This window comes from Cynoglossus semilaevis, unplaced genomic scaffold, assembly GCF_000523025.1.
Source record: "Cynoglossus semilaevis isolate Cse_v1.0 unplaced genomic scaffold, Cse_v1.0 scaffold302, whole genome shotgun sequence".
NCBI classification, from domain to species: Eukaryota; Metazoa; Chordata; class Actinopteri; order Pleuronectiformes; family Cynoglossidae; genus Cynoglossus; species Cynoglossus semilaevis.
The window spans coordinates 2,824-26,148 of NW_007585121.1; the positions used below are offsets into that span (position 1 = coordinate 2,824).

Here is a 23,325-nt window from a genome sequence, read left to right on the forward strand (position 1 = left end):
CCATCAATGTTAACTCATATTTGTAATTTTTGGCCAACTATATTCTATATTTTTACAGACTACTTATTGTATTTTCTTTCCACTTTTAAACTATGTTTTAATCTGGAGGGATATTTCTCCACAGTTTTTAAATTTTGGTTTACATCTTTTATATTCTTTTATACTCATTTATTATTCCTACATTTCTAAATGTTTTGATTTATTTTGACTGGCACAGTTTTTTAGCTTGTTGGTGTTTTTTAGCTGTATTTTATGCTAATGCTAACAATTCCTGGCTCACATTTGTCTGTTTTTTTTTCTGTTATTATTCTATATTTTGGCTACATTTAAAAAAACAAAACAATTATTCTGATTATTTGAGCCACCAAACTGATGACATCATGGCCTCACCCCTCTGAGCCCACCTGCTCCTGCACAGGACAATTGTCCAGGTTTAGGACGCTGTCACAATTTATTAGCGGGACCTCAGGCTTTTGAGTTAAAGACGTTTGAGGCCCAACAGTTGAAGACCCGAGCAAGTCAGCTTAAATTTCTGTTTTTCTGTGGGATGGGGCCAACAGTCTCTGCGGGAGACGTGGAGCAGGCTGTCTTCATGTCCTCATGTCTTCATGTCTGCTGGTGCGGCCCATGTGAACCTGAAAGAAGGACAATTAGTGGCTTACTAGGGTCTCGGGGAGTTGAGCCTCGCGGGGTGTCCACTTGCCTGCTCGGCCCCAGTTCTGAGTTGCTGCCATGGCTGGAAACAGTCAGGGGCATTGTCTCACCTAATTACCCTGGGACCAGGGGCCCCCTTTTTGTGTTGCCCCTGCCATGCCTGTCCAATTCCCTTCTCCTGCCTAACTGCTCGCTCCTGTCCACTCTGAGAGTTTGCTAATTAGACGAGAAATGGCCGCAAGTAATTATGTCCACTCTCGTTAGAAGTGACCAGAGTGAGGAAAGTTTTGGTGCTGGGTTATTTGGGATGAAGAGGTGGAGCCCCCCCTCTCTCTCTTCCTCTGTCTCTCTCTCCTTCTCACTCTCTCTCTCTCTCCCCGTGTTTCCCAAAGTATCTTCCTCATTATGCCGATCACACATGTGCACATGCGGCAGGGGAATGCGGTGCACACAAGTCAGACAAACTTCAGAGCATAAAAAGATGCGCTCACACAGAAATGGAGACTATAGAACGGCAGTGGCATGAAGTTATTGCCCTAATTAATTCTTTGTGCCCATGGAGCCTACTGTTGAATCACCAGTGGTGCATTGTTGGGACTGTGAGGGCCTTTTGTTTCTTCACCTTAATGGGATGTTTTGATCAACGGCTGTTTGGTGACCCAGCTCTTCTTCCCCGAACCCAGAGCCCTGGGAAACGCAATTAGCCAGATTAGAAGAGCCGTCTCTGCCGCCGCAGACAAAAGACGGAGGAAAATCAGACAGAAGGAAACGATGTGGTCCAGACACTCGGCAAAAACACGTCTGAGCCACAGTGAGACGGTAGACAGAGTCCATATTTGACTAGATGCTGTTGTCCCTCATTAGTCTGAGGGATTGTGTCAAGGTCAGAAATCAGCGAATCATCTCCAAAGTATTTGAAATCACCTTTGTTCAAGGTGTCAAGAACTTTTACAAAACATACGACGTTCAGTTGACCTGAATGGTGCAGTGAGGCCTTTAATTCAGTCGTACTCTTCTATTATTAAAGGTAAATAACTCGATGTTTATCAAGAATGGTAAATACTATATATCAAAGAGTACAGCTAAAATTGAGTAAAACTATCTACCAAAAACAGATCAATATTTGAGTAAGATACAGCAAAAGCATCTCAGATTTGTCGCCAAAATTGTAAATAATAGAACTTTTTATGTGGCCACATGGAAACATTACAATTTATGAACTTCATTTAAAACACAATAAGTCCTACATTCATTGACTAAAGGAAATAAAAACACAAATCAGGGACATTTTCCCTGTGGGAAAATATTGAAATTACATTTACTTTTCTCCCCGCCTCTGCAGTAATCTCGCAGTATATACTAATATACTTTTTAAAATGATTGTTTTTCGGTGCAGGACTACGACGCTAGAAAATGTGTTGACGGTTCTATTCTCACACACACCTTTAGTGACGACAACGCAGTCACGTGACGTGAGTACAGCGATGCCACTGATCTCGCCTCAGATTACAGCGCAGCACTAAATCTGTCCGAACCTTCACTCCCGGCCCGGGTGAGGCGTCCACGGGTGAGACAAACGCTCCCGTGGGAGCGGGGTTTTTATTTATTTATTCATCACCACATGTCCCAGTGCTGATGAAGACACTGGACTCTCTGCGCGTCCTCTCATCTCCATAAAGTCTCCTGAGCGCCATCCCGGTCCCCAGCTGTCCAAACGTGTGCCGCAAATTATGTCCGAACGATTGAAAGTGCGCAATAATTGAATAATAGCTGATTAGAGGGGATTAGGTTTCGGGAGATGGACTTCAGGTTCTTTCGACATTGTGGTGGGTTTAAGTCGATGATGACGATGATGATAATCTTCGGATCCCGGAAGTCTTCGCTCTCACTTTCAGAAATCTGATTTATGCCCACGAACACTTTCAATGTGCGCCAAAGCTGGTTGCGTCTGTTAGCAGACGTGGGACAGAAACGCTTGAACCTCAGGAGCCAAATAAATCTGCCGCAACAATGTGCTCCACTATTTGCCCCACTGTTTTGTCTGCTGTTTAATTGCCACCTTGCCCTGTCCTAAAAAACCCCAGACTGGGACAATGTAGTCTTTATCATCTGACCCGAGTTAAAACCTAAAGCCCAATGGTCCAATCAACAGATGCGCTAAGACAAAGCCTAATTAGAATATGCAAATGAGCTGCTGTTGGCGCAAAGAGGGACGTTAGTGATGGAGCCGCAGTCCAGTGTTAACGGATCAATCACTGAGTGTTGATGGATTCACTAAGAGAAAAATGGGCTGTTGTGAGTTGGAGAGTTTTTCTGTTGACACGATCAATAATATTTATCTCTGCTGTTCTGCCAACAGACACACGACAAAGACGAAGGCGGGGAAAAAAATCACTGACGCCAAGAAAGAACAATCCAGATTTGTTTTAAAACCTAATTCCCTCTCAGAGTATCGTTTCCCCCTCAGATTCTTCCTCCTCTACTTACATTTTTTTGTCTAGATTTTTTCCATCAACAACGGAGTGTTTGTCATTTTATCAGAGCTTTGATTTTCATGTTAAATTATTTTTCTCTAAATAACTCGAAATTCCGGAAATCAAATCCAGGTCAGTTTTCTTTTTGACTTAAAGCTCAAACGTCAGAATTTTTTTCAAGTAACTTCTACTTTATAATTTATATAATAATATAAATCTTTCATCAGAATTATTTTCCTCACAGATTCCCAGAATTCTGGGATTAACGTAAAAAATAATCAGAATTTTGACATTATTTAAAAATTCTACCCTTTTCAACCAGAAACCTGATTCTTTTTTGAATATTTTCAATTTTTTTGATTTTATTTTTTAAACGACTGACAATCAAGAGAAAAAATCAGATTTTTCTCTTAGAATTTTGACTTGAATTTTACAATTTTAGAACGAATTCTTGTTTGAATTTTGACTCGTGTCTCTTGATTTAATTAAAAATCCTGATTTTGATGCAGTGTTTGATTTATATTAGTATATATAATTAACTTATCCTTGTAAAGTGTTAAGTCTTCAGACAGACATCGAGTCATTTAAAGTCAAAGTTTCGTTAGATGGATAGACCTTCATTAATCCACCGGGAGTTTCCTTCGGGAAATGTATTTGTGTTTGTCTGTTTTGACGATTATCAGAGATTTCTATTTTATTTTCAGTCGAAGCTTCTGAGGAGAGCTTGTGCCTCCTCTCCTGTGATTGGCTGACGCCTGTTGAATATAAACACAGCAGAGCTCCAGAGCAGCATCACTCCCACCGCCGCCGCGGACAGTTTTAGAGCAGGAGAGAAGAGAACAGACATGACGGGGAAAGAGGGAAGCGTGTTTTCAGACACTGAGAACAAACAGAAACCACCACCTGTGTCCCAGCATCCTCCTCCGCCCTGGAAGATGGCCCCCACGGTGCACCGGCGCACCGGCTTTGGCATCCAGGAGCTGCTGGGCCTCAACAAGGAGCCTCCCGCAGCGGTACCGCGGCGGCCCCTGGAGGCTCTGCCGCCGCGGACGCACCTGCTGGCTGCACGGACGGCCCTGGGCCACGGGCATCATGGGCTCGGGGTCGGTGTGAGTTTGCTGGGACCAGAGGGGATTCACTCCTTCTACAGTCAGCCCGCTTTTCTGGAGCAGGTGCTGTCGGAGGCGCAGAACGTTCACCTGCAGCCGCTGCACAGAGCCGCGCACCGGGAGGCGACGATGGAGGCGGCGCAATCCAGCTCCGGTGAGTCCGGGCCTGTGGTGGGTTTTTCTGCCGAGGGCGACGAATCAACGTTTTAGTTCACGAAGAGTTCACTAGTAGAATATTTATTTATTTTAACCCAGTTATTATTATTATTATTTTTACAGAATTGTCAAAACCGCACGTGTCGGTGACATGAATCCAAATAAATCAAATAATATCATCCTTCTGAAATATTATATTGATTAAAAACACATAAATTAATAACTATTATTTCGTAAATGAAAACAAAATTATAAAATATATAAACAATATTTCACTAACATAACGGATAAATGCGCGGCGAACGCCGATCAAAACGTAGTTATTACGGATGTCAACGTCTGGGTTATTTTATTTAGTCAAAAGGTCGAAATATAAACGACACACCGAATACTGACAAAAATATAATAATTAAATATCTGTCAGAATAAGAGACGGATTTATAAAAAAGTGCTCGTTTACCGCTGTCTAATATTTATCAATCAATTTATCAATTCATAACATTGTCAATAAACAGCAATTGTATTGCAACATGTAAATAAAAATGTTATTGTTTTATTAATATTATTATTATCTTTGTCAGATTCTGACGACATGAGTCTGTCTCCGGCTGAGCAGAAATTCTCCAAATCTTCTCTGAATCAGAGCAAGAAAAGAAAGAAACGACGGCACAGGTAAAACCACACTGAGTGAAATTAAATATTTATGTTGAAGAATTCTTTTTAAAACGTGTTTATTTTATCACTTTATGTTCGGGCCTTTGAATAATGTCATGCGGCGCCGTCAGAGGTGAAATATCTACGGAAGAGGAGCTGGGCCGCGTACTGTTTTACCACACCGTGTGTGTGTGTGTGTGTGTATACATACACACACACACACACACACATACAAGAATTGTATGTTTTATTTATTTGTACATACACGTTTTTTTATACAATTTTTTTTTCGTGTGGCTTTTATTTTTTAAAACCACCAATTTGTCTGACAGTTTGCAGTTTAGAATTTTCTTCCTAAAACGTTGTCCAAAAGAGATAGAAATTCAAATTTGTTGATCATCTTGTTATATTTGTTTTTTTTGTTTTAAAATACACAAAAATGAAAAAAATGGTTGTATTTTAATTGGAAAATTAATAAACTTATTACATAATTTAAGAGATTAAAATTTGTTTAAAGTAAATTTATTTTTATGTACAGGTAAAAAAAATGAAATGACAAAAAATACAAATGTTTAGCGTGTAAACCAATAAGCTCTAAAGATAAGTGACTAATCAGACAATTCTGACATTGTTTTGTTTCTTTCCCCTTTTCAGAACCATTTTCACCTCCTATCAGCTGGACGAGCTGGAGAAAGCCTTCAACGAAGCCCACTACCCTGATGTTTACGCCAGAGAGATGCTGTCTATGAAGACTGAACTGCCCGAGGACCGGATACAGGTGTGTTTGTGTGAAGTGATGGTGATGTGTCAAACACAGATGCAGGTGTACTGTATGTTCTACGGTCTATGGCAACGTTTCCCACACCTCTAAACATAAATCTGACAAAAGGTATATGTAATAAAATATAATATCCTTCAGGTTTAAATTACCTCATAATTGACTAAAATCTCTGCCTGTTTTGTTGAAGACAACACTAATATATTGGCAGGAATTGACGAAAAACACAAAGATCTTCAACAGCTCTGATTTTCTTTTTTTAGTTCTCATAGCTTTTTGCTGCCACCTGGCGGACAAGTTTTTAATTGTTCTGCCTGCCACGCATTTGCAAATTAAGAAAAATTATTTGCAAGATAAATAATATTTTTTCAGACCAATTAAGTGAAATTGGGTAACGTTCCGTGGCACACCTAATGATCTCTCACGGCACACTAGTGTGCCTCGGCCCAGTGGTTGGGAATCACTGGTCGATGGTACACAGTTGTTTCTTTCAGCTGGCGATGGTTATTTTGTCCTTCACTGTAGATCATTTCTAACAAGGTAGAATTACACTGTCTCCTGCACAGAGATATAAATCAGTGCCACTGTCATCATCATCCTTCTTATCATCATCATCATCATCATCATCCTGCTGCTCTCACATTAGCAGCCACTTCAGCCTCTCGGTGTAATTAGTTAATTTAGTTAAGAAGTCATCACCTCTCCCACAGTGAGACGAGGACCTGCAGCTCTGAAATGAAATGATAACTACGCAGAAATTAATAAGCAGAGGTCAGAGACCGAGCAGAGGAGCCGTGCCTGGCTGCTGCAGCTGTCAGCATTTTAATTTCCCATGATATTTGATCGCCTGTCTCCCATCGATCCCAACTGGAAATTAACTTATTTTTCAATCAGCCTCATCGCCCCTGGGGTCAAGACACACACACGTGCACTCTCTCTCTCACACACACACACAGAGATGCTGTCAGAAAGCATGATTGCTCATCTGAGGCCCATCTTTTTTATGAGATGAAGGTTATCATCAGATCTACCTGAATAGCTTCTCTGCCTCTGCTTTGATCGTTTTTAATTCCAGCTCTAAAAAACAGACACACACACACACGTACACACACAGTCCAAACCATTGCCTGCATTCACATTCAGTCTCTTCAGCCATTTTAGGATGCTCATGATTTGCTCATCCATATTCACCAGTTTCAGGCAGTGACATGGTGGAAAATCAATCCTGGCACTTGCAGAGCTCGAAGGGTAAAAATGCACATACGTACAAATACTACATTTGAACACAGTAGTAGTGTTAGTGCTGCTAGCCGTTAGTGCTAGTATTATGTCTGCAGATAGTGAGAAAATAAAATAAAACTACAAATTAGCCCCATATAAACACAAGCACTTAAAAATTACATCGTGATTTTAAATTCTGGATGTTGTCTTTCACAATTCCACCAGATGTCACTATTTTACTACTAACAGAATACACTATTTACGAGAACGTTATTCCGGTTCTTAAGATATACTGTAAACCCAATATGAAATGACGCTCGATTTATAAATGGTAGCATTTTATCTGAACGTATCAATGTTTTTTGTCATATTGAAGACATTTTAATGAATTAGATTTACCACGGAGGTAAAACCCTCTGTTATTAACAGGTGGACGTTAGGTATAAGTGCATACTGAATAATTATTGTCTCTGTCAATTGTTCCAGGTGTGGTTTCAGAACCGTCGAGCCAAGTGGAGGAAAAAGGAGAAGTGCTGGGGCCGCAGCAGTGTTATGGCCGAGTACGGTCTGTACGGAGCCATGGTCCGACATTCCATCCCTCTGCCTGACTCCATCCTCAAGTCGGCCAAGGATGGAGTCACGGAGTCCTACGCTCCATGGTTACTAGGTGAGCTGCTGGAGAACCGTGGTCAGGTTTCTGTGCCACAGCTTAAGTTGAGACTAAACCTAAAATCCGTCTGTGTGTTGGGATTTGGCCGAATTATGTAGCATTTCCTAAGATCATTCTGATCTTGGAACCAAAGCAGACTTTTATTGCAGAGTTTTTGTTTCCACAGAAATAAAAAGCCTACAGTATACCGTCCTTCGGAGCCAGCAAAGGCGGCTGTGTGTCAATAGAGGGCAACAGTCGATGCAGTGATAATCCTACTTCATCAGGACAGATTAGTTCAAATCTCCTGCATCACCTCATGTCAATTGATTATTTTAAATCAATTAGGAGGGTCTAATTGAATAAGATGCCCCGCCCTCTTTATTTGCTCTTGCACTCAGTTTCACTCAGTAACGTCATTGGAAAAAAAAGTCACAATTTAGACATTTGGCGTTCTCAGTTTTACACATTACATTTTCTGTTTGAAATATTATGTTGATGTAATAGCTATGATGACACGGGGGCGGAGGGAGTGGGGGTAAAGTCACATCACAACTTTATTCATGACATGTTAACTACACACTTTTTAAAGAGAAGTTTTATTTATTAGCTAGAAGGTCAGGTTTAAATTTAAGGCTCCTCCAGTCTACATGCCAGTGTGTCCTTTGAAATTAAAATAGTTCTGTACCACAAACTGTGATATAAGAATGATAAACTACAATTGTACTTAATTAGTGAAATCCATGCACTATTTAGTTAAAAGTGTCACCTTTATTTACTATTTTCGTCACCCATTATTCTCCTCTCGTCTTGTCAGGTATGCACAAGAAGTCAGTGGACACCACACACACTTCTTCAGGCTGCAAACCCAGTTTGATGACGCTGCAGCCGCACGCACCGGCACAAGAGCAACCAGTGAACAAGGTGAAGGAGTACGAGGAGGAGAAACAGAGGGAGGACACCGACTCCCTGCTTTCCAACCAGGAACTGAGAGAGAACAGTATCGCTGTACTGAGAGCGAAGGCCCTGCAGCACAGTGCCAAGATGTTGGGCAGCGCTTCTGGAAGAACGAACGGAAACGAAACACACAAAGAAGAGGGAGACGATCCGGAGACGGAGCAGGAAGTGTCGGAGGTGGAGAAGAGCAAGTGAGAAGTAAGGCTGAAGGACTTCCCCTCATTAGACGCAGCAGAGGCAGAACACAAACCGAACTTTTACTGTTTCTCAAACGGTGGGTCAGGACCTAAAGTGTGGTCCATCTGAGAACTAAACAAGAGCCCCACTCTATGTGTATATATGAATCAATGTGAGAGGCAGTTTTAGTTCCTGAAATTAAATTCCATTTACTGCACAAAACAACATTTCATTTTTGTTTAGCTAATTTTAGCGCTCCTCTACCACAGCAATAACATCACCTTATCTGCAAGGTCATTAGAAGTTGATGGTGACCTTTGACCTCTTTCTAATGGCAGATTTGAACTAAAAAATGTTCTTTTCTGCATAACAACTGAAAATGTTCCGAACCTAAAACTGTACATATGTTTATATTTCATATCAACTATCTGTGTCTGTCTTTGTATAAATGTTACTGTAGGCCAAATAAAAATGATTATTTAAAATCTCCTCACAAATGTGCCTTTATGCTGTACTCATGTTTAACTAACCAACTAACCAGAACATTAGTACAACATTTTTCCTCGTTAGAACCAGGTTTTGGTCCACCTAAGAATTCAGAGTCCTGTCCTTCAGCTAACAGTAAGGAGTGCACACCCAAAACACCACCAACAACAACACAGACGTCCTGTTACAATGAGACACATTTGGTTTTCTACATTTTACTGTCTCACTTTCTAAACAGCCTGAGGGATGAAACCTGTCTGCCTCAGCCTGGTCACATGAAATACTATTTACTATGTAGATGTTAGTTTAAAAGTTGAATAGTTTCAGGTTGATGTTTGCAGGGAGTTGATCTATGAGTGCTTCACAATGTCAGTCAAAAATTAAAAAAATCAAATCATTATAAATATATAATGTAATATAACATAATATACAGTATATTCAGTTTTTAAGACCAGATATTCCCATCTGAACTAGGGAAATTGACTGTGACCCTGTGAACATTCAAATTAATATTTTATTACACTATATTTCACTTATCTAACCATAAATTTGTGATAACAGTGTGAGCTACTGTGTCAAGCTGGTTGGGGGCTGTGCTGTTTGGGCGGGGTCCAAAAACTGGAAACTGGAAAAAACTGGACGAGTGTTTACGTCTACGAGGTTATGCCGATTGAAAAAAAAACATTCAGATCCACGTACACGTACGTGTTTGTTTGTGATTAAAAATATTTATATGTAAATGTACTTAAAAAAACCCCTTTCAGCTAAATTAGGTGAAAGGTGAACGTCAGATTCGTTGTCCCCGGATCATCTTTCACTTTCACTTTTAGATTTCCTGCACCTTTTTCTGCTCCCCCTTGTCCCTGTCCTCTCATCCCACCTCCTTCACCCTCCACCCCTTTACCCCACCCTACACTTATAAACGACGGGAATTCAAAGTCAAACACTATTTACTGCACTTTAACGCTACGGACTTTTCAGGATTTCCTCACAGGCTGTGACGCAGAGCTGGTCGGAACGGACAAGTTGCGTTGGGTTGCGTAAAAGTGAAGTGAACAAGCGAAAAAAAACCCAAACCCGGACATAACAGACCAGCAGCAGCAGCAACAACAACAAAGAAAGAATGTGGTTCGTTTCTCTCAGCTCTCGGATCCTCAGGTCCTATTCTCATGTTTTGGGTCGGAGGGGCTGCAACACCGCGGCTTTCATGCCAGAGGCTGCGGGCTTTGAGGGGGTTTCAAGCCGCTCGTCACTTCAGGACTTCTCCGTCTCTAATAGCGATACTTTCTGGTCCGCGGTGGCTCGACACAGGCTCAGCTGGATCAGCCCCTTCACAGCGGTCCAGGACTGCGATCTGAGCCAAGGCAGGATAAAATGGTTCGACGGAGGAAAACTCAACGTGTCCAGTAAGTTCGACTCTTTATCTCAACGACGACACTAGTTTTACGGAGGAGTTGTTTATCAAACATCCGCAACAAAGGTTTCACAACAAGACGTACCCGAGTCCTTAAATGCACCTTGTCGTACTTTGAACGCACCACTACAGTCTTCAGATAAGTGTATCTGATAAACTGTCATCTACAATCTATGTATTTGTGCGTGCGTGCGTGTTTGTGTGTGCGCGCGTGCGTGTGACTTCCAGTAAACTGTCTGGACCGTCATGTCCACACAAGTCCAGAGAGAGTGGCTCTGATCTGGGAGAAAGATGAGCCTGGCTCTGAGGTCAAGATCACCTACAGGTCAGCAAGCACATCCTAATCCTGTTACTAATAAATTATTCTGGGATTATATGACACTTCCGCTTTCCCATCACTGACACAAGTCCCACAGTATGTATTCATGAGCTTCCTGCTAAAATAGAATGTGATTGAACGTTAAATTTGAGTCACTAACTTGGCCCATGATTCTATACCTGCTGCAAGTGCTACATGCACTTTTTCTTTCTTTTGATGCTGTTGACATTTTTTGACAAGTTCTGATGCCAGTGTTTGATCAAGAGTTAATACACACTTCTATGTGTGTGTGTGTGTGTGTGTGCGTGTGTTGACTGCACTTACCTGAGAGTTGACCACTTGTATTCTTTCACAGGCAGCTGCTGGAGATGACGTGTCGCCTGGGTAATCTGTTGAGACGCCACGGTGTAAAAAAGGGCGACTGTGTCACCATCTATATGCCAGCCTGCCCCCTGGCAGTGGCGTCCATGTTGGCCTGTGCACGTATCGGTGCCGCCCACAACGTGGTGTTTGCTGGGTTCAGTGCCGAGGCTCTGTCAGAGCGAATCAGAGATGGTGAGACAATGAGTCATAATCAATGTTTAAATCCAATATGCATGTTACATCAGCAATGTATTACTATACACAATATATATTTGTTCTATTATTATTATTATTATTGTTGTTGTTGTTTGGCAGCAGAAGAGTCCACAAAGAACATCCATGTATACAAGGCCTAGTAATGTTCCTCCATTTTGACCAAATAAGCTGTTTTTATTTTTTAATTTTGTGCAATTAGGTGTCAATGATTAGTTGTTGATGAGTGCCATTGCTCTGTTCAGACAACTTGATCCTACGCAGACGTAGTCGGAGACGGATGAATAGTCTTAAACCCGCCCTGGCGGTTTAATCTCCAATCACGTCTGCTGCCGTTATCTGTCACATCAACAACTAACGTTAGACTTGCAAATAAATATATAAATGTTGATTTAAGTTATGTCATTACTTGTAAGAACACATACCCTGTAGTGTAAGGCTAGCTCACAACATCAGAACACTTAATCTAAAATAGTCAATTTCGTAAATCCATCTATTATGTAGAAGGATGGACTGAATTCATATTAATTATTTGTTAAATGATTAGTACATTTAAATATTTGCTCGTCCTTCTGTTGAGTTGCACAACCTGTTAGTGGTTACACAGGGTTTATTTCAACAGCCCTTTGAGAAGTTGCCAACGTTTTTAACAGTCAAAGTGGCCACATTGGTTGATGTTGTGTAGTGAACACGGGGACTTTCATTGTTTTAGCTAGGACTTCCCTCGGCAGAACCAAAGTTCAGACAAACAAAGGAAATCAATGCAGAGGTGAATAATCTTTATTCTTTTCTGTCAACATCTTCCAGCCCAGTCCACTGTGGTCATCACAGTAAACCAGGGCGTCAGAGGAGGAAGAGTCATAGAGCTGAAGAAGACCGTGGACACAGCCGTCCAAAGCTGTCCTACTGTGAAGCAGGTTTTTGTGGCCATGAGGACAGAGAATCCCGTCATTATGACGGACAGAGATGTTCCCATGGAAGAGGTGAGAAATCAGTCAGAAAGCCATGTTGGCCACACTGTCATTCTGCCCCATCAGACTGGCTCCTCAATTCAAATGAATGCTTCAATCCCCTGCAGGAGATGATGAAGGAGGCTGTGGTGTGTGAACCGGCTGCCATGGACAGTGAAGACATTTTATTCTTACTCTACACATCAGGCAGCACAGGGAAACCTAAGGGACTGGTCCACACTCAGGCTGGATATCTGCTGTATGCTGCTCTCACACACAGGGTACGGTTGTAGAAATGACTGAGGTTAGAGAATGGTTTGAGAAGACTGTTCCAAGTTTTAAACTGACTATTGGTACTATATTCATTAGATGTTTATTGTTGACGGTACATATTTTTAATTTAATTCTTTTAAAAATGTGAACCTTACAGCTTTGAATGTTAATTCTTTTTGCTGTGTTTTTGTTACCTTGTTTTTACTGGTTTCTGTTCCTGTCACCAGTTAAGTCAATAAACTCCTTCAGCTTTCAATATTTACCTAAAAGTCATTTTATCAGTTTCTTTCTCGCTCACTATATCTCATTATCTTATCAGTATGCTCTTGTCACCAGTACATCTATAGGTTTCATCATGTTCCAAAGTATTTTTATCTGTTTTTTTTAACACCCCATGCCATTATCTTATCAGTCTCCCCTCTCGTCAACAGTACGTCTTCAGTTATAATGATGGAGACATTTTCGGCTGTGTGGCTGATATTGGCTGGATTACGGGCCACAGTTATGCTGTATACGGACCACTGGCCAACGGCGGAACTACGGTTTTGTTTGAGAGCACTCCAATCTACCCTGACCCAGGTAAAAATGAGAAATATTTCACACACAGGTTAAACAGCTAACAATCAAGACAGAACACAATAGCACAGTTGCTGGTCAGGTGTCATAAGTTGCTCTACATGTGATCCATGTGATGTCATAGAATTGGATATGAGCCCTACTGAGGCTCTGCTTATTTCAAATCTGGCTGCAGCTCTTGTTATAGATTTGAATTTATGTCTCTGATGACTGCACTGGTCTCAGTCATTATCACTATGTTTGCAATGTTAATGCGTTACTTACTAATGTGGCACAAATGCTCACTACAACTGATTATGTATTAAGTGTCAGTTGGTCAAGGTCAGGTGATACACTTCTGACCTTTTGAACTTTAAGGTACTGGTTTGACGAGTCAATAAAATAATAAAAAAGTGCACCAGGACGTGCCATCATCCTACTTTATAAGCATCAGTGCTGACATTTTGTGATGTGGATATAAAATGTAATATTCTGTGTTAAGAGTTTCATTGACCACTGCCAGCAGCTGTGCTCCACCTTGTCGTTGTCTATGAATAGCTGTTTACAGTTGAACCTTTGACACTGCTTATGTATAAACAGTCTGCAGTGTTGTTGTGAAGGTGGAACTGCTGACAACAACACAGCAATATTGAGGTGAAAGTCATGCTCCAAGAAGGAGAGTTATTTATGTTCATCAGTAACAAAGACATGCTTTTGTTGGTTCACAGGAAGGTACTGGGAGATGGTTCAAAGACTGAAGATTAACCAGTTTTATGGAGCACCAACAGCCATCCGCCTCTTGCTGAAGTACGGAAACCATTGGGTGCAAAAATACGACCGCTCCACCCTCAAAACTCTGGGCACCGGTATGAAAGAGTTGCTGAAATTATCGTCATCTAATGTAAACATTTGTGTTGTGTAACAGTTTTGCACAGGCCAGCTGCTGGTGCATCATTGTGTTACGTTTACTTCTGAGAGGCAACAGTTATTACTCAAAGAGGCTGTAGTAAAACTTTACTGGGAACTTTTAAACTTTAGTAGAGTGCAGAGCACAAATACATAAACAAGTAGTTTATTTTTGTAGTTTCCATCTCCGTTAGGCAACTATATCACTGTAATGGAAAGTTCCTGTGGAAAAGTGACCCTTCTGTGTCACAACATGCAAGTATATGTGTCGGGTCAAGGGTCTAAGTGGGTCACAACAAAAGATCTGTGACAAAAGCTTTAGATGGTTTCATTCAGAAACATATTTAGTGTCTGTGAACAGGGTTAGGAAAAAAAAGATGTAATCAATTTAGGTTGGATTTCATTTAGAAATATCCATTGCAATATCAAATCATACCAGTGACGTGCAGTCAGATTCATGGCTGCTCAGGCACTGACTCCTCTGGAGTCAGATTTACAATTGTAAGAACCGAAAAGAGCAACTTATTTCACTATTCATCCAACAGCATCACCTGGTAATGCTTCATATCCATCAGCATTCCTCTTTCAATGACAGTGACACCAACACAAACATATACACAGGAACATATTTGTCCTACAAACAATGTTTCTTTTATAGAAATGGACAGAGCCCCTTCTTGTGTCTGAGCAAGTCATATTTACTGTAAACAAATTAAAGTATAGAGCTGAGTGCAGCACAGATTTTGACATTCAGTAAAAATTTCAGTTATTTTTCAAACTTTAAATTCTGGTGTTTTAATCAAAATGAGGAGAATAAAAAATATTTAGGCCAAACATTTAGTTATCAAATACTTAAATTTTTTCTACTTACTTCTATCTTATTTTTCAAAAACAAAAACGTAAAACCATTTTTAGCCTTACCTTTACTCATAGATGAAGTCCATGGTTGTTTCTGTCGGTTTTCCCTCACCGTAGCATTGTGAACGCTGTTTAGTCTCCGTTGTTCAGTCTCCGTTGTTCATCCAATGTCAAATCGATCCTTGAATTTGAAAGCAACAAAGACACACAGCCTCCATTTTAAAAAACGACTCTGCTGCCCCCTAGTTGGAAGAAAACCTTTTAGCTCCGGCGTTGGTCTCCATCTTGAAATCCACTCCATAGTGAGTCGGATCATGCAGCGCAGACTAGCTGTAGCTTGACGCCGACTTTCAATTGCCTGTTGACGTCAGCAGAAGAGCACCTGTCAGTTCACACACGACCCCTTGAGGTGAGATAGAGTACTGTTTGCCTCCCCTGCTGACTTCTCTGCACTTCATTGGCTGCCGGTTAGCTTTTATTTTGAAAGTTTTTTTTTTTTTACTGCACTCCTATATAAAAATATATAGCAGTTTTCATTCGTTTTATTTCAAGTGAACATACCTGCATTGGTTCCCTGAGTGACTCTGTTCTTGTGTTCCCGCAGTGGGTGAGCCAATCAACACCGAAGCATGGCAGTGGTACTACAGTGTGGTCGGGGACAAGCGGTGTCCTGTGGTGGATACATGGTGGCAAACAGGTGAATGGGAACACACTGATGTTACTGTTTAAATAATCCAAAAGTCACATTACATCTTTTTATCTCACACATTTGAGTTTGTTCTGGCTATATTCTAATCTTTACACCCACTGTCAACTACATTTTGGGTGGAGCTGAGATCAGGTCTCTGCAGACACACGTGTCGCCTAGTCTGTAGTGATAGTACTGTAGTTCCCTGTAGTACACAGAAGTCTGTAAAGGCTTCAAGGTGACTCTGCAAAGGGCAGCTCAGTTCACTCACTCAACCTTAAACAGAGCCACGTCTGCAGGATCTGTAGAAAAAAACCCACACTCTTATATAACACATGAGCCACATGAGTGCACACGCACACATTCACACAAACAAAGCGGAGAGAAGTGGAGGAGAATAACCTTGAGAGCAAAGCTTTTGAATTTAAAACCAGCAACAATATAAACAACATTAGGAAGGAGGGAGAAATATCTCTGTGTCAAACGCTCACGTTGGTTTAAGACTTATTAATATGTTATGACTGTAATGTTTCCAAGCTGCCAAAGCAGCCAGTCGAACAGGAACATCTGGACAATCTCACAGCGCTCTGAACCTCAGAAGAGTCTTCAGCTGGAAACCTCACATGCACTCAGATAAAATAAAAAAGAGTTGTTTAGCATCTTAAATACCCACAGAGAATGAAAAAGATAGTGGTTTTTGTTTCCTAATGATTTTGACCACCAGATACCAGTTAGAAGCATCACAGGTATAGTTATAAATACAGTTATAGGAAATGAACGTGTCCATCTGCTGGACGGAAGAACAAACTACAAACAGTTGAAGACAGAAGTAAACAAAGGAAAATAACAGGTTTGCAGAAAGAAGCAGAATTTCTGTTGTGGACAAAGTTTAATATATATAGTCTTAGTTTTTTAATATAGAGGACCTTAACTTAGTATTCAGTTCAGAGAACAATCAAGCCTGGGATATACTAGGGAAGATAAATTAAAAGGATTTATATTTTCATGCATTTAGCAGATACTTTAATGGAGGGACTTGGTGGTTACTCTGGGAATCTGACCAAGAACTCTTAGCTTTGTAAACAGACGTGCTAACAACTACACTGTGGAACCAGCTGTGTCTTTTGTGTGAACACAGAATTATCAGCTCCAGGTCTAATCCCCAGTCTCTCAGATTAGAAAGGACCAAATGGCAACAAATCTGCCGTAGTCAGAGACAAAAACCAAAAATAACAACAAAAAATATAACTGACGATAATTCAACACCAGAGCGTTGTGGGTTTGGGATTTACTGACACAGATATGACCCAGATATCCTGATTCACTAACTAAGGATTACGGTTTAATCTCATTTTCCTGCACCAGTTTCTCTAATTAAGACTAAGTGACTTTATATTTATAAAATCCATTTTGTGGATCTGCAAATGAGTGGCTTAATTAGAAGCCAGATTATATGCTGATCTGTTGTTGGCCTCAGGCCTGTATGTTGGACTGAGGATGTAAGGGGGTTAAACACAGCAAAAATCTGCAGAAGACTAAAACATGTCCTGTTTTTATCTTCTTTGTCCACAGAGACCGGTGGCATCTGCATCGCACCCAGGCCTTCGCAACCAGACGCAGAGATTGTCCCAGGAATGGCCATGAGACCTTTTTTTGGGATAAAGCCAGTGCTCATGGACAGTGAGGTACCGTTCTCATCCCTGTGTGTGTTTCTGTGTGTGTTCAATGACGTTGCCCCACAGCAATGGGTCAGACGAAGGATTATAGAACAGTTGCAACTCTTCAACACCCCCTCTGTTCCCACAATCAGTCTCTTTCTCTCTGTGCCAAACCTCCGGTCACAATCTGTCCTGCTGCTCCGTATCGACTGCAGTTTGTCACGCTAGTGTGATGCACAGGTTGTGCAGACAGGTGGCGTGGTGTCCCACATCACAAACGTACAAAAACAGACGAGCAGCATTTTGAAAACCTAGGATTAAATTGATGTTGATGCTGAAACGGTAAGTGAACAGTTGATTGGTCAATCAGTGTGTTCTGGATAGGTTGGAACAAAAACCTGCAGCCACAGCGCCCCTTTGTGGAACGAATTGCCCACCAACCCACAGTAATACTAATGGTAGTCAGTTATTGTGTTAAAATTGTTAAATGTAAAATAAAAAAAACGTTTTCAATACGTGCTTTTTTTCTTATCCATTCATAATGTGTTGTTTGTGATTTCCTCAGGGTAAAGTTGCCACCTCTAACAACACGTCTGGAGCTCTGTGCATCGCTCAGCCTTGGCCTGGAATGGCCCGAACAATTCACAACGACCACCAGAGATTCACTGCCACCTACTGTCAGCCGTATCCTGGTAAGGGGACGTGTTTACATGAGTACCAGTACCAGTACCAGTACTAGTACTGGTTCTGGTACTGATGTTGGTGCAGCACTGGTTTAACTCTGTGTTCCTCACGTCAGGTTATTTCTTCACTGGTGATGGAGCATACCGATCTGAAGAAGGATATTACCAGATCACCGGGCGCCTTGATGATGTCATCAACGTGAGCGGCCACAGAATTGGAACAGCCGAGATCGAAGATGTAGTGGTACGGTCACTTTTTGTTCCCTGAACTGAACTTCCATATATTTAGAAACTGAAGGTCAGAAATACTCAGCTCTGATTGTGACTTCTTTAACAGAATCAGTGTCCAGCTGTGGCTGAGTCTGCAGTCATAGGATATTCACACAACATTAAAGGACAAGGTGAGCAGCTGTAGTTACCAGTAATTAAGGTGTAGTGGTGCCCCGAGATACGAGTTTTCCACGAATAAGCAACTTTTGCAAGACTTTCTTTAATTAAATTTTGATTTCATTAATTAATAGTATATTTCTTAATGCAGTTTCTATTGATTCTAGTGTCATTGACAGAAGCTAAATTATAACCTTTAGTTGTTTTTCATCAACTTTCAGGCTTATTTCAACACTAATACTGAAAAAAAAAACATTTTAACATTTCAGAATAAAAAAAGAAACAGACAGAATAGTTTCCTCGACCTGAGTCTCATTGGTGTAAGAACTGTATCAGCATCTGATGGCCCTTTTCCTTCACTATTTTCTTCTTCTAGGTGTTTATGCCTTTGTGGTGCTAAAAAAGAGCGTGGACACCAAGGAGCAAGAACTAAGTTGCCAACTCTAAGACATGGTTTCTCAAAAGATCGCCAAGTACGCCTGTCCGGACGGCATCCAGGTAAATCTGTTTCACTCAATTAATATGTAAACCATCGGAAACATGTTTTTCACTCTTATGTACTAGAAATATTTCTAGTTTAGAGAATTCTAGGGGAAAACAGCTTTGGATAATTACGTTTTATCAACGTTTATTGACATTAAATGTCTAAAATGTAGATTTTAAATCAGAAAAATAAACAAACCTGGAGCAGAAGATTAACAATATATCATCCCTGATGCTCTTTATCGATTTCAAAAAAAAGTCTTATATTTTAAAGGTTTCATTTAGGGGTTAAAGAAGATGCTTGATGTATCTATTTATTGAAGTGATTTTTTGACACTGATTTTAGAAAATACAAAACTATGCGCAATGTAAAAAAAAAAAAATCTAATTTCTATTTCTGTCATTTTCACAGTTTGCACAACGTCTTCCTAAAACGCGATCGGGAAAGATCATGCGGCGGGTGCTGCGGAAGGTCGTGGAGTGTGAAACGGACACATTGGGAGACCTCAGCACGCTGGACGACCCCACCGTGGTTGAAGAGATCATCCAAGGTCACAGTGAGCTCAAAGAAAAGCAGCCATCTAAATGAAGTGTTTACTACTTAGTCTTACTTCAGCCGGAACTTGAAGATACGCTAAAGACGTTCATTGAACTAATGATTATGAATCAAAACTTACTGTTTTCGACCAAATTATTATTTTTTTATTGCACATGTAAAAGTTTAACAAATCCTCTAAACAAATGTTGTTAATGTCCAGGCAGTGTTTAGAAAACAGGACAGCAGTCATTGTACGACAATATTTTGTGTGTAATGTAAACAATAAACCACTGTGATTTTACATAAGAGTGGTCAAACTCACGCTGACTGTTATTCACTGCGTTGTTCTGCCAGTTCCACACTGTTGCCTTTGTTGTTCACACCTTATGTATTCACAGCAAAGTCAGTGAGGGGTTACAGCATGTCCGCCCTCAAAACACACAAAATGTAAGTACAAAAAGACTGGTGTACTTCACATTTGGGTGTCCTTTTTTTTTTTAGAAGCAGCTGAGTGCAGAAAGTGAGCAATTGAGTGTTGTCACTACTCACTGTAAGATCTTTAGGTAAAGAATCACTTGGTCTCATCTCTGCTGCTGCTCTCACCTCCTTTTAACCGAGTAAACTCCCACTGACCTCCTCCACACAGCTGAAGCTGGACAACGTGGTACTGTTGGAGAAATGATTAAAAAAAGTCACAAGGGATAAACCTTTAAAGTGTACATATGTGTGTATATGTTTGTTTGTATACAAGGTTATATATATATATATATTTCTTTTTAGGTGTGAGCCACCAGTGCTTTGACAGAAGAGGCAGAGGGGAAGCTGTACAGAACCTGTAAGCAGCTCATCAGTCTGGGACACTTAAGCAGCGTGGAGAGGGAGAGTGTATGTGTGTGCGTGTGTATGCGTTTATGTGTGGGTCTATATTTATATAGATCCATACATATACGTATGCATACACACATGCATGCATACGCACACACATATACGCACACACAGAGACAGACACGTGCACCCATGGATTACGAGGTCCTTTATTCGTCTCACAATGGAGGAATTCACAGAACATATACATACAAAGGTAATAAATAAAAAATTATATATACACTCATCAGTGTTTGTGTGTATGTGCGTATGCATGCATATGTGTATGAATGTGTGTATGTATGCGTATATGTACACATGCATGGGCGTATGTATGCATGTGTATATACTGTATGGATCTACATAAATATAGACCCATACATACATACCAACACATACAGACACACACACACACACACACTCACCTTCTCCAGACTGCTGCGGTGTCCCAGACTGATGAGCGTCATCCCCAGCTGCTTACAGGTTCTGTACAGCTTCCCCTCTGCCTCTTCTGTCAAAGCACTGGTGGCTTCATCCAAAACTGTTTTCAGAGAGAAATAAAATCATATTACAAAACAATAATAAAGACAACAAGTGTTCTTCACAGGGACATATTAACAGAAACAGACAAATACTGTGGTGGAATGGTGAGTTTTCACTGGTTTTTGAAGGAACTTAAGTCTAAGAAGAGAGGGCATCCAACCAGATTTTTGTTAGATACAACATGTTTCTCCATTACCAGTAGAAACAATGTTCTTTAACGGACATAGCATATTTTAGTTCTGTCAATCAGTCGTAGTTTGCATTTAAATATATTGGTTCTTAGCAAGTTTTAGTATTTTCTCTCGTTAGCACAAGTAAATAAATTAATCAAATCTAATAAACAATGGTTCTGACTAGTTTTTAAAACACAGTCACTAAATGGATCAAGTTTTGTTTTTTTAACTCACCTGCATATTTGGGCTGCAGGTAGAAAAGTCGAGCAAAGCTGAGACGCTGCATTTCACCTGGCGACAGAACGTCATACCTGCAGGAGAGAAAGAGAGAAAGTTTACACACACACACACACACACAAATACAACCAAACGACTTCCTGTTATGGCTCTCACCAGTTCCAGTCCACATCTTCATCCAGACCACCGGTCCGCTTCAGGAGACTGGACTGAACAGAGAGACAATTAGAATAAAAATGAAGGAAATACACTTTAAAATTAAATGTATTGATCAGGTAGATGTAGACAAAATGATGTACTCACCACTCCTGCTAATTCCAGGAATTGTATGATCCGGTCATCGTCCACTGACCCTGAGGAAGATTCTTAGGATCAAAACTACAAATATCACTTGTTTGAATCAGAAATCATTTTGTCACACAATGTAGCATCAATACAGAGAAAGTAGGATTATTAAGAAGTGAAAATGAAAAGATGAGCCATTGTTTGTGGTTATTGTTGTGTAATAAATATTTTTTAAAAATATATGTCTGAAGCCAAAAAAAAAACAAACTATGTTCCAGTGGTTAGATTACAGGAACAAAAAAAAACAATTTCTTTGAGAATAGACCATGGAAGAAATCCATTGACCAAGGTGAAGTTTTGTGAAATCAAAACATTATTAAGACAGGAAACATCTTCTGCAGCGCTTGAAGAAATGCTGTACATACATCTGATCGTTTCTTTGACTCAACTATTATAAACATTCAACATCAATCAGCACCGTAAAACTCTTAATGCAACACAGAGTAAATGAAGCTTGGGTAAAAGGAGAACTTTTCACCTGACACAGGATAAATGTCCTTAAGTGGATAGATGACCTGTTGGAGAACAGTCAGAAAGTCAGAGGAAATCTTAAATGTTTTTTTTTCTTTTTTTACTAAAGATCTCATTCATTTCACATCCACTCAAATGAAAACTGACATAACAGAGGAAGAGGAGACCGAACCTGTTCTCGCAGTGTTCCATCAGTCAGGTAGGGTTTCTGGGGAAGGAAGAGGGTTCCCCTGGGTCCAAAACATGTCGTCATCTGGACGAAACCTGGACAGAAAGAAAAAGTGTGAGGAAATCTACATGGGTTTTAACGCATCTGACTATGGTTGTGTTGAATATTTAAATATTAACAAGAGGTATGAATTTTTGTTTTTAGCCTCATCTAATCTGTAACAGTACAAGTGCAGGTGGATACAGTGAATGTTGTAATGAATGTACACCTGTCTGAAACCTTTGCACAGTACAGTAATGTGTTTAAACTGTTAATTTCCATAGAGATTAGGTGAAGCAACAAGAAGAGGAAAGTAAGACGACCTGGAACCACAGACTAAATATTAAGACAGTTACACGTGTGCACGCACGATAAAATCCAGTAACATTAAACATTCTTTGGTCTCATTCTCTCACCACTGTCCGCCTCCCACAGTCGGTTCAGAACCCTGAGCAGGGATGTTTTGCCGGTTCCCGTGTTTCCCACCACCAGCAGATGCGACCCCTGGCTGATCGTAAGACTCAGGTCTTCAACCAGCAGCTGTTCAGAGTACGGAGATTTGTAGGAAAGGTGGTCAATGATGAAGGCGGTGTCCACTGGGCCTGCATGGATGTTGAAGTCACTGTGGACGGGATTGAGGGAATAAAAACAGAGGTTACATCCTGATCAACTCTGAAGCCGTCGACTTCGTTTCTTTAACTGTAAATGACTGTCAGTTGTATTAAGGCACACAAGAAAATTCACAAACCTGTCAAAGTCGTAGTTTTCTCCTGACGCTGGGTCGTAGTCACACTGCGTGTGGAGGATTTTGTCCATCTCCTCAATCAGCTCGCCAATCCTGAAAGCACACACAGACAGAAACTAGTTTGATTGTTTTGTGA

At 40.6% G+C, this 23,325-nt stretch overlaps 3 protein-coding genes and 1 long non-coding RNA gene across 10 annotated transcripts in view; 2 read left to right on the plus strand and 2 right to left on the minus strand.

Moving 5' to 3' along the window:
- On the minus strand, positions 1–15,866 carry LOC107988127 (uncharacterized). 2 transcript variants are annotated; one of them, XR_001759790.2, is made up of 4 exons: positions 15,728–15,866; positions 15,230–15,524; positions 11,373–11,581; positions 1–635 (listed from the first exon to the last, which is right to left on the minus strand). It is a non-coding gene; the product is annotated as an uncharacterized LOC107988127 (long non-coding RNA). The 2 variants fall into 2 exon arrangements; XR_003049047.1 differs by lacking the exon at positions 1–635 and adding an exon at positions 4,286–4,418.
- Positions 635–10,385, plus strand: LOC103398664 (visual system homeobox 2-like). The gene is made up of 5 exons (XM_008337345.3): positions 635–4,391; positions 4,975–5,065; positions 5,702–5,825; positions 7,533–7,713; positions 8,513–10,385. The coding sequence occupies exons 1-5, from the start codon at positions 3,974–3,976 to the stop codon at positions 8,845–8,847; spliced, it is 1,149 nt and encodes a 382-aa protein (XP_008335567.1). The 5' UTR covers positions 635–3,973; the 3' UTR covers positions 8,848–10,385.
- On the plus strand, positions 10,295–19,909 carry acss1 (acyl-CoA synthetase short chain family member 1). The gene is made up of 14 exons (XM_008337349.3): positions 10,295–10,721; positions 10,958–11,054; positions 11,404–11,603; positions 12,432–12,607; positions 12,703–12,855; positions 13,279–13,426; positions 14,131–14,268; positions 15,771–15,863; positions 17,427–17,539; positions 18,078–18,204; positions 18,312–18,439; positions 18,533–18,596; positions 18,959–19,080; positions 19,478–19,909. Exons 1-13 carry the CDS (start codon positions 10,439–10,441, stop codon positions 19,027–19,029), a joined length of 1,791 nt encoding a protein of 596 aa, XP_008335571.2. The 5' UTR covers positions 10,295–10,438; the 3' UTR covers positions 19,030–19,080; positions 19,478–19,909.
- Positions 19,743–23,325, minus strand: part of abcd4 (ATP-binding cassette, sub-family D (ALD), member 4) — a 9,539-nt gene continuing 5,956 nt past the window's right edge. For 2 of the 6 annotated variants that reach the window (XM_025053726.1, XM_017030837.2), the window contains exons 12-20: positions 23,193–23,282; positions 22,861–23,066; positions 22,409–22,500; positions 22,244–22,280; positions 21,724–21,785; positions 21,577–21,629; positions 21,418–21,494; positions 20,893–21,008; positions 20,056–20,270 (exon numbers count right to left, since the gene is read on the minus strand). In XM_025053726.1, the coding sequence (XP_024909494.1) occupies positions 20,175–20,270; positions 20,893–21,008; positions 21,418–21,494; positions 21,577–21,629; positions 21,724–21,785; positions 22,244–22,280; positions 22,409–22,500; positions 22,861–23,066; positions 23,193–23,282 (829 nt within the window). In that variant the 3' untranslated portion in view covers positions 20,056–20,174. Of the gene's footprint in view, positions 20,034–20,055; positions 20,271–20,892; positions 21,009–21,417; positions 21,495–21,576; positions 21,630–21,723; positions 21,786–22,243; positions 22,281–22,408; positions 22,501–22,860; positions 23,067–23,192; positions 23,283–23,325 lie in introns of those variants that run through there. The other 4 variants (XM_017030838.2, XM_008337346.3, XR_003049046.1 and 1 more) reach the window with 4 other exon arrangements.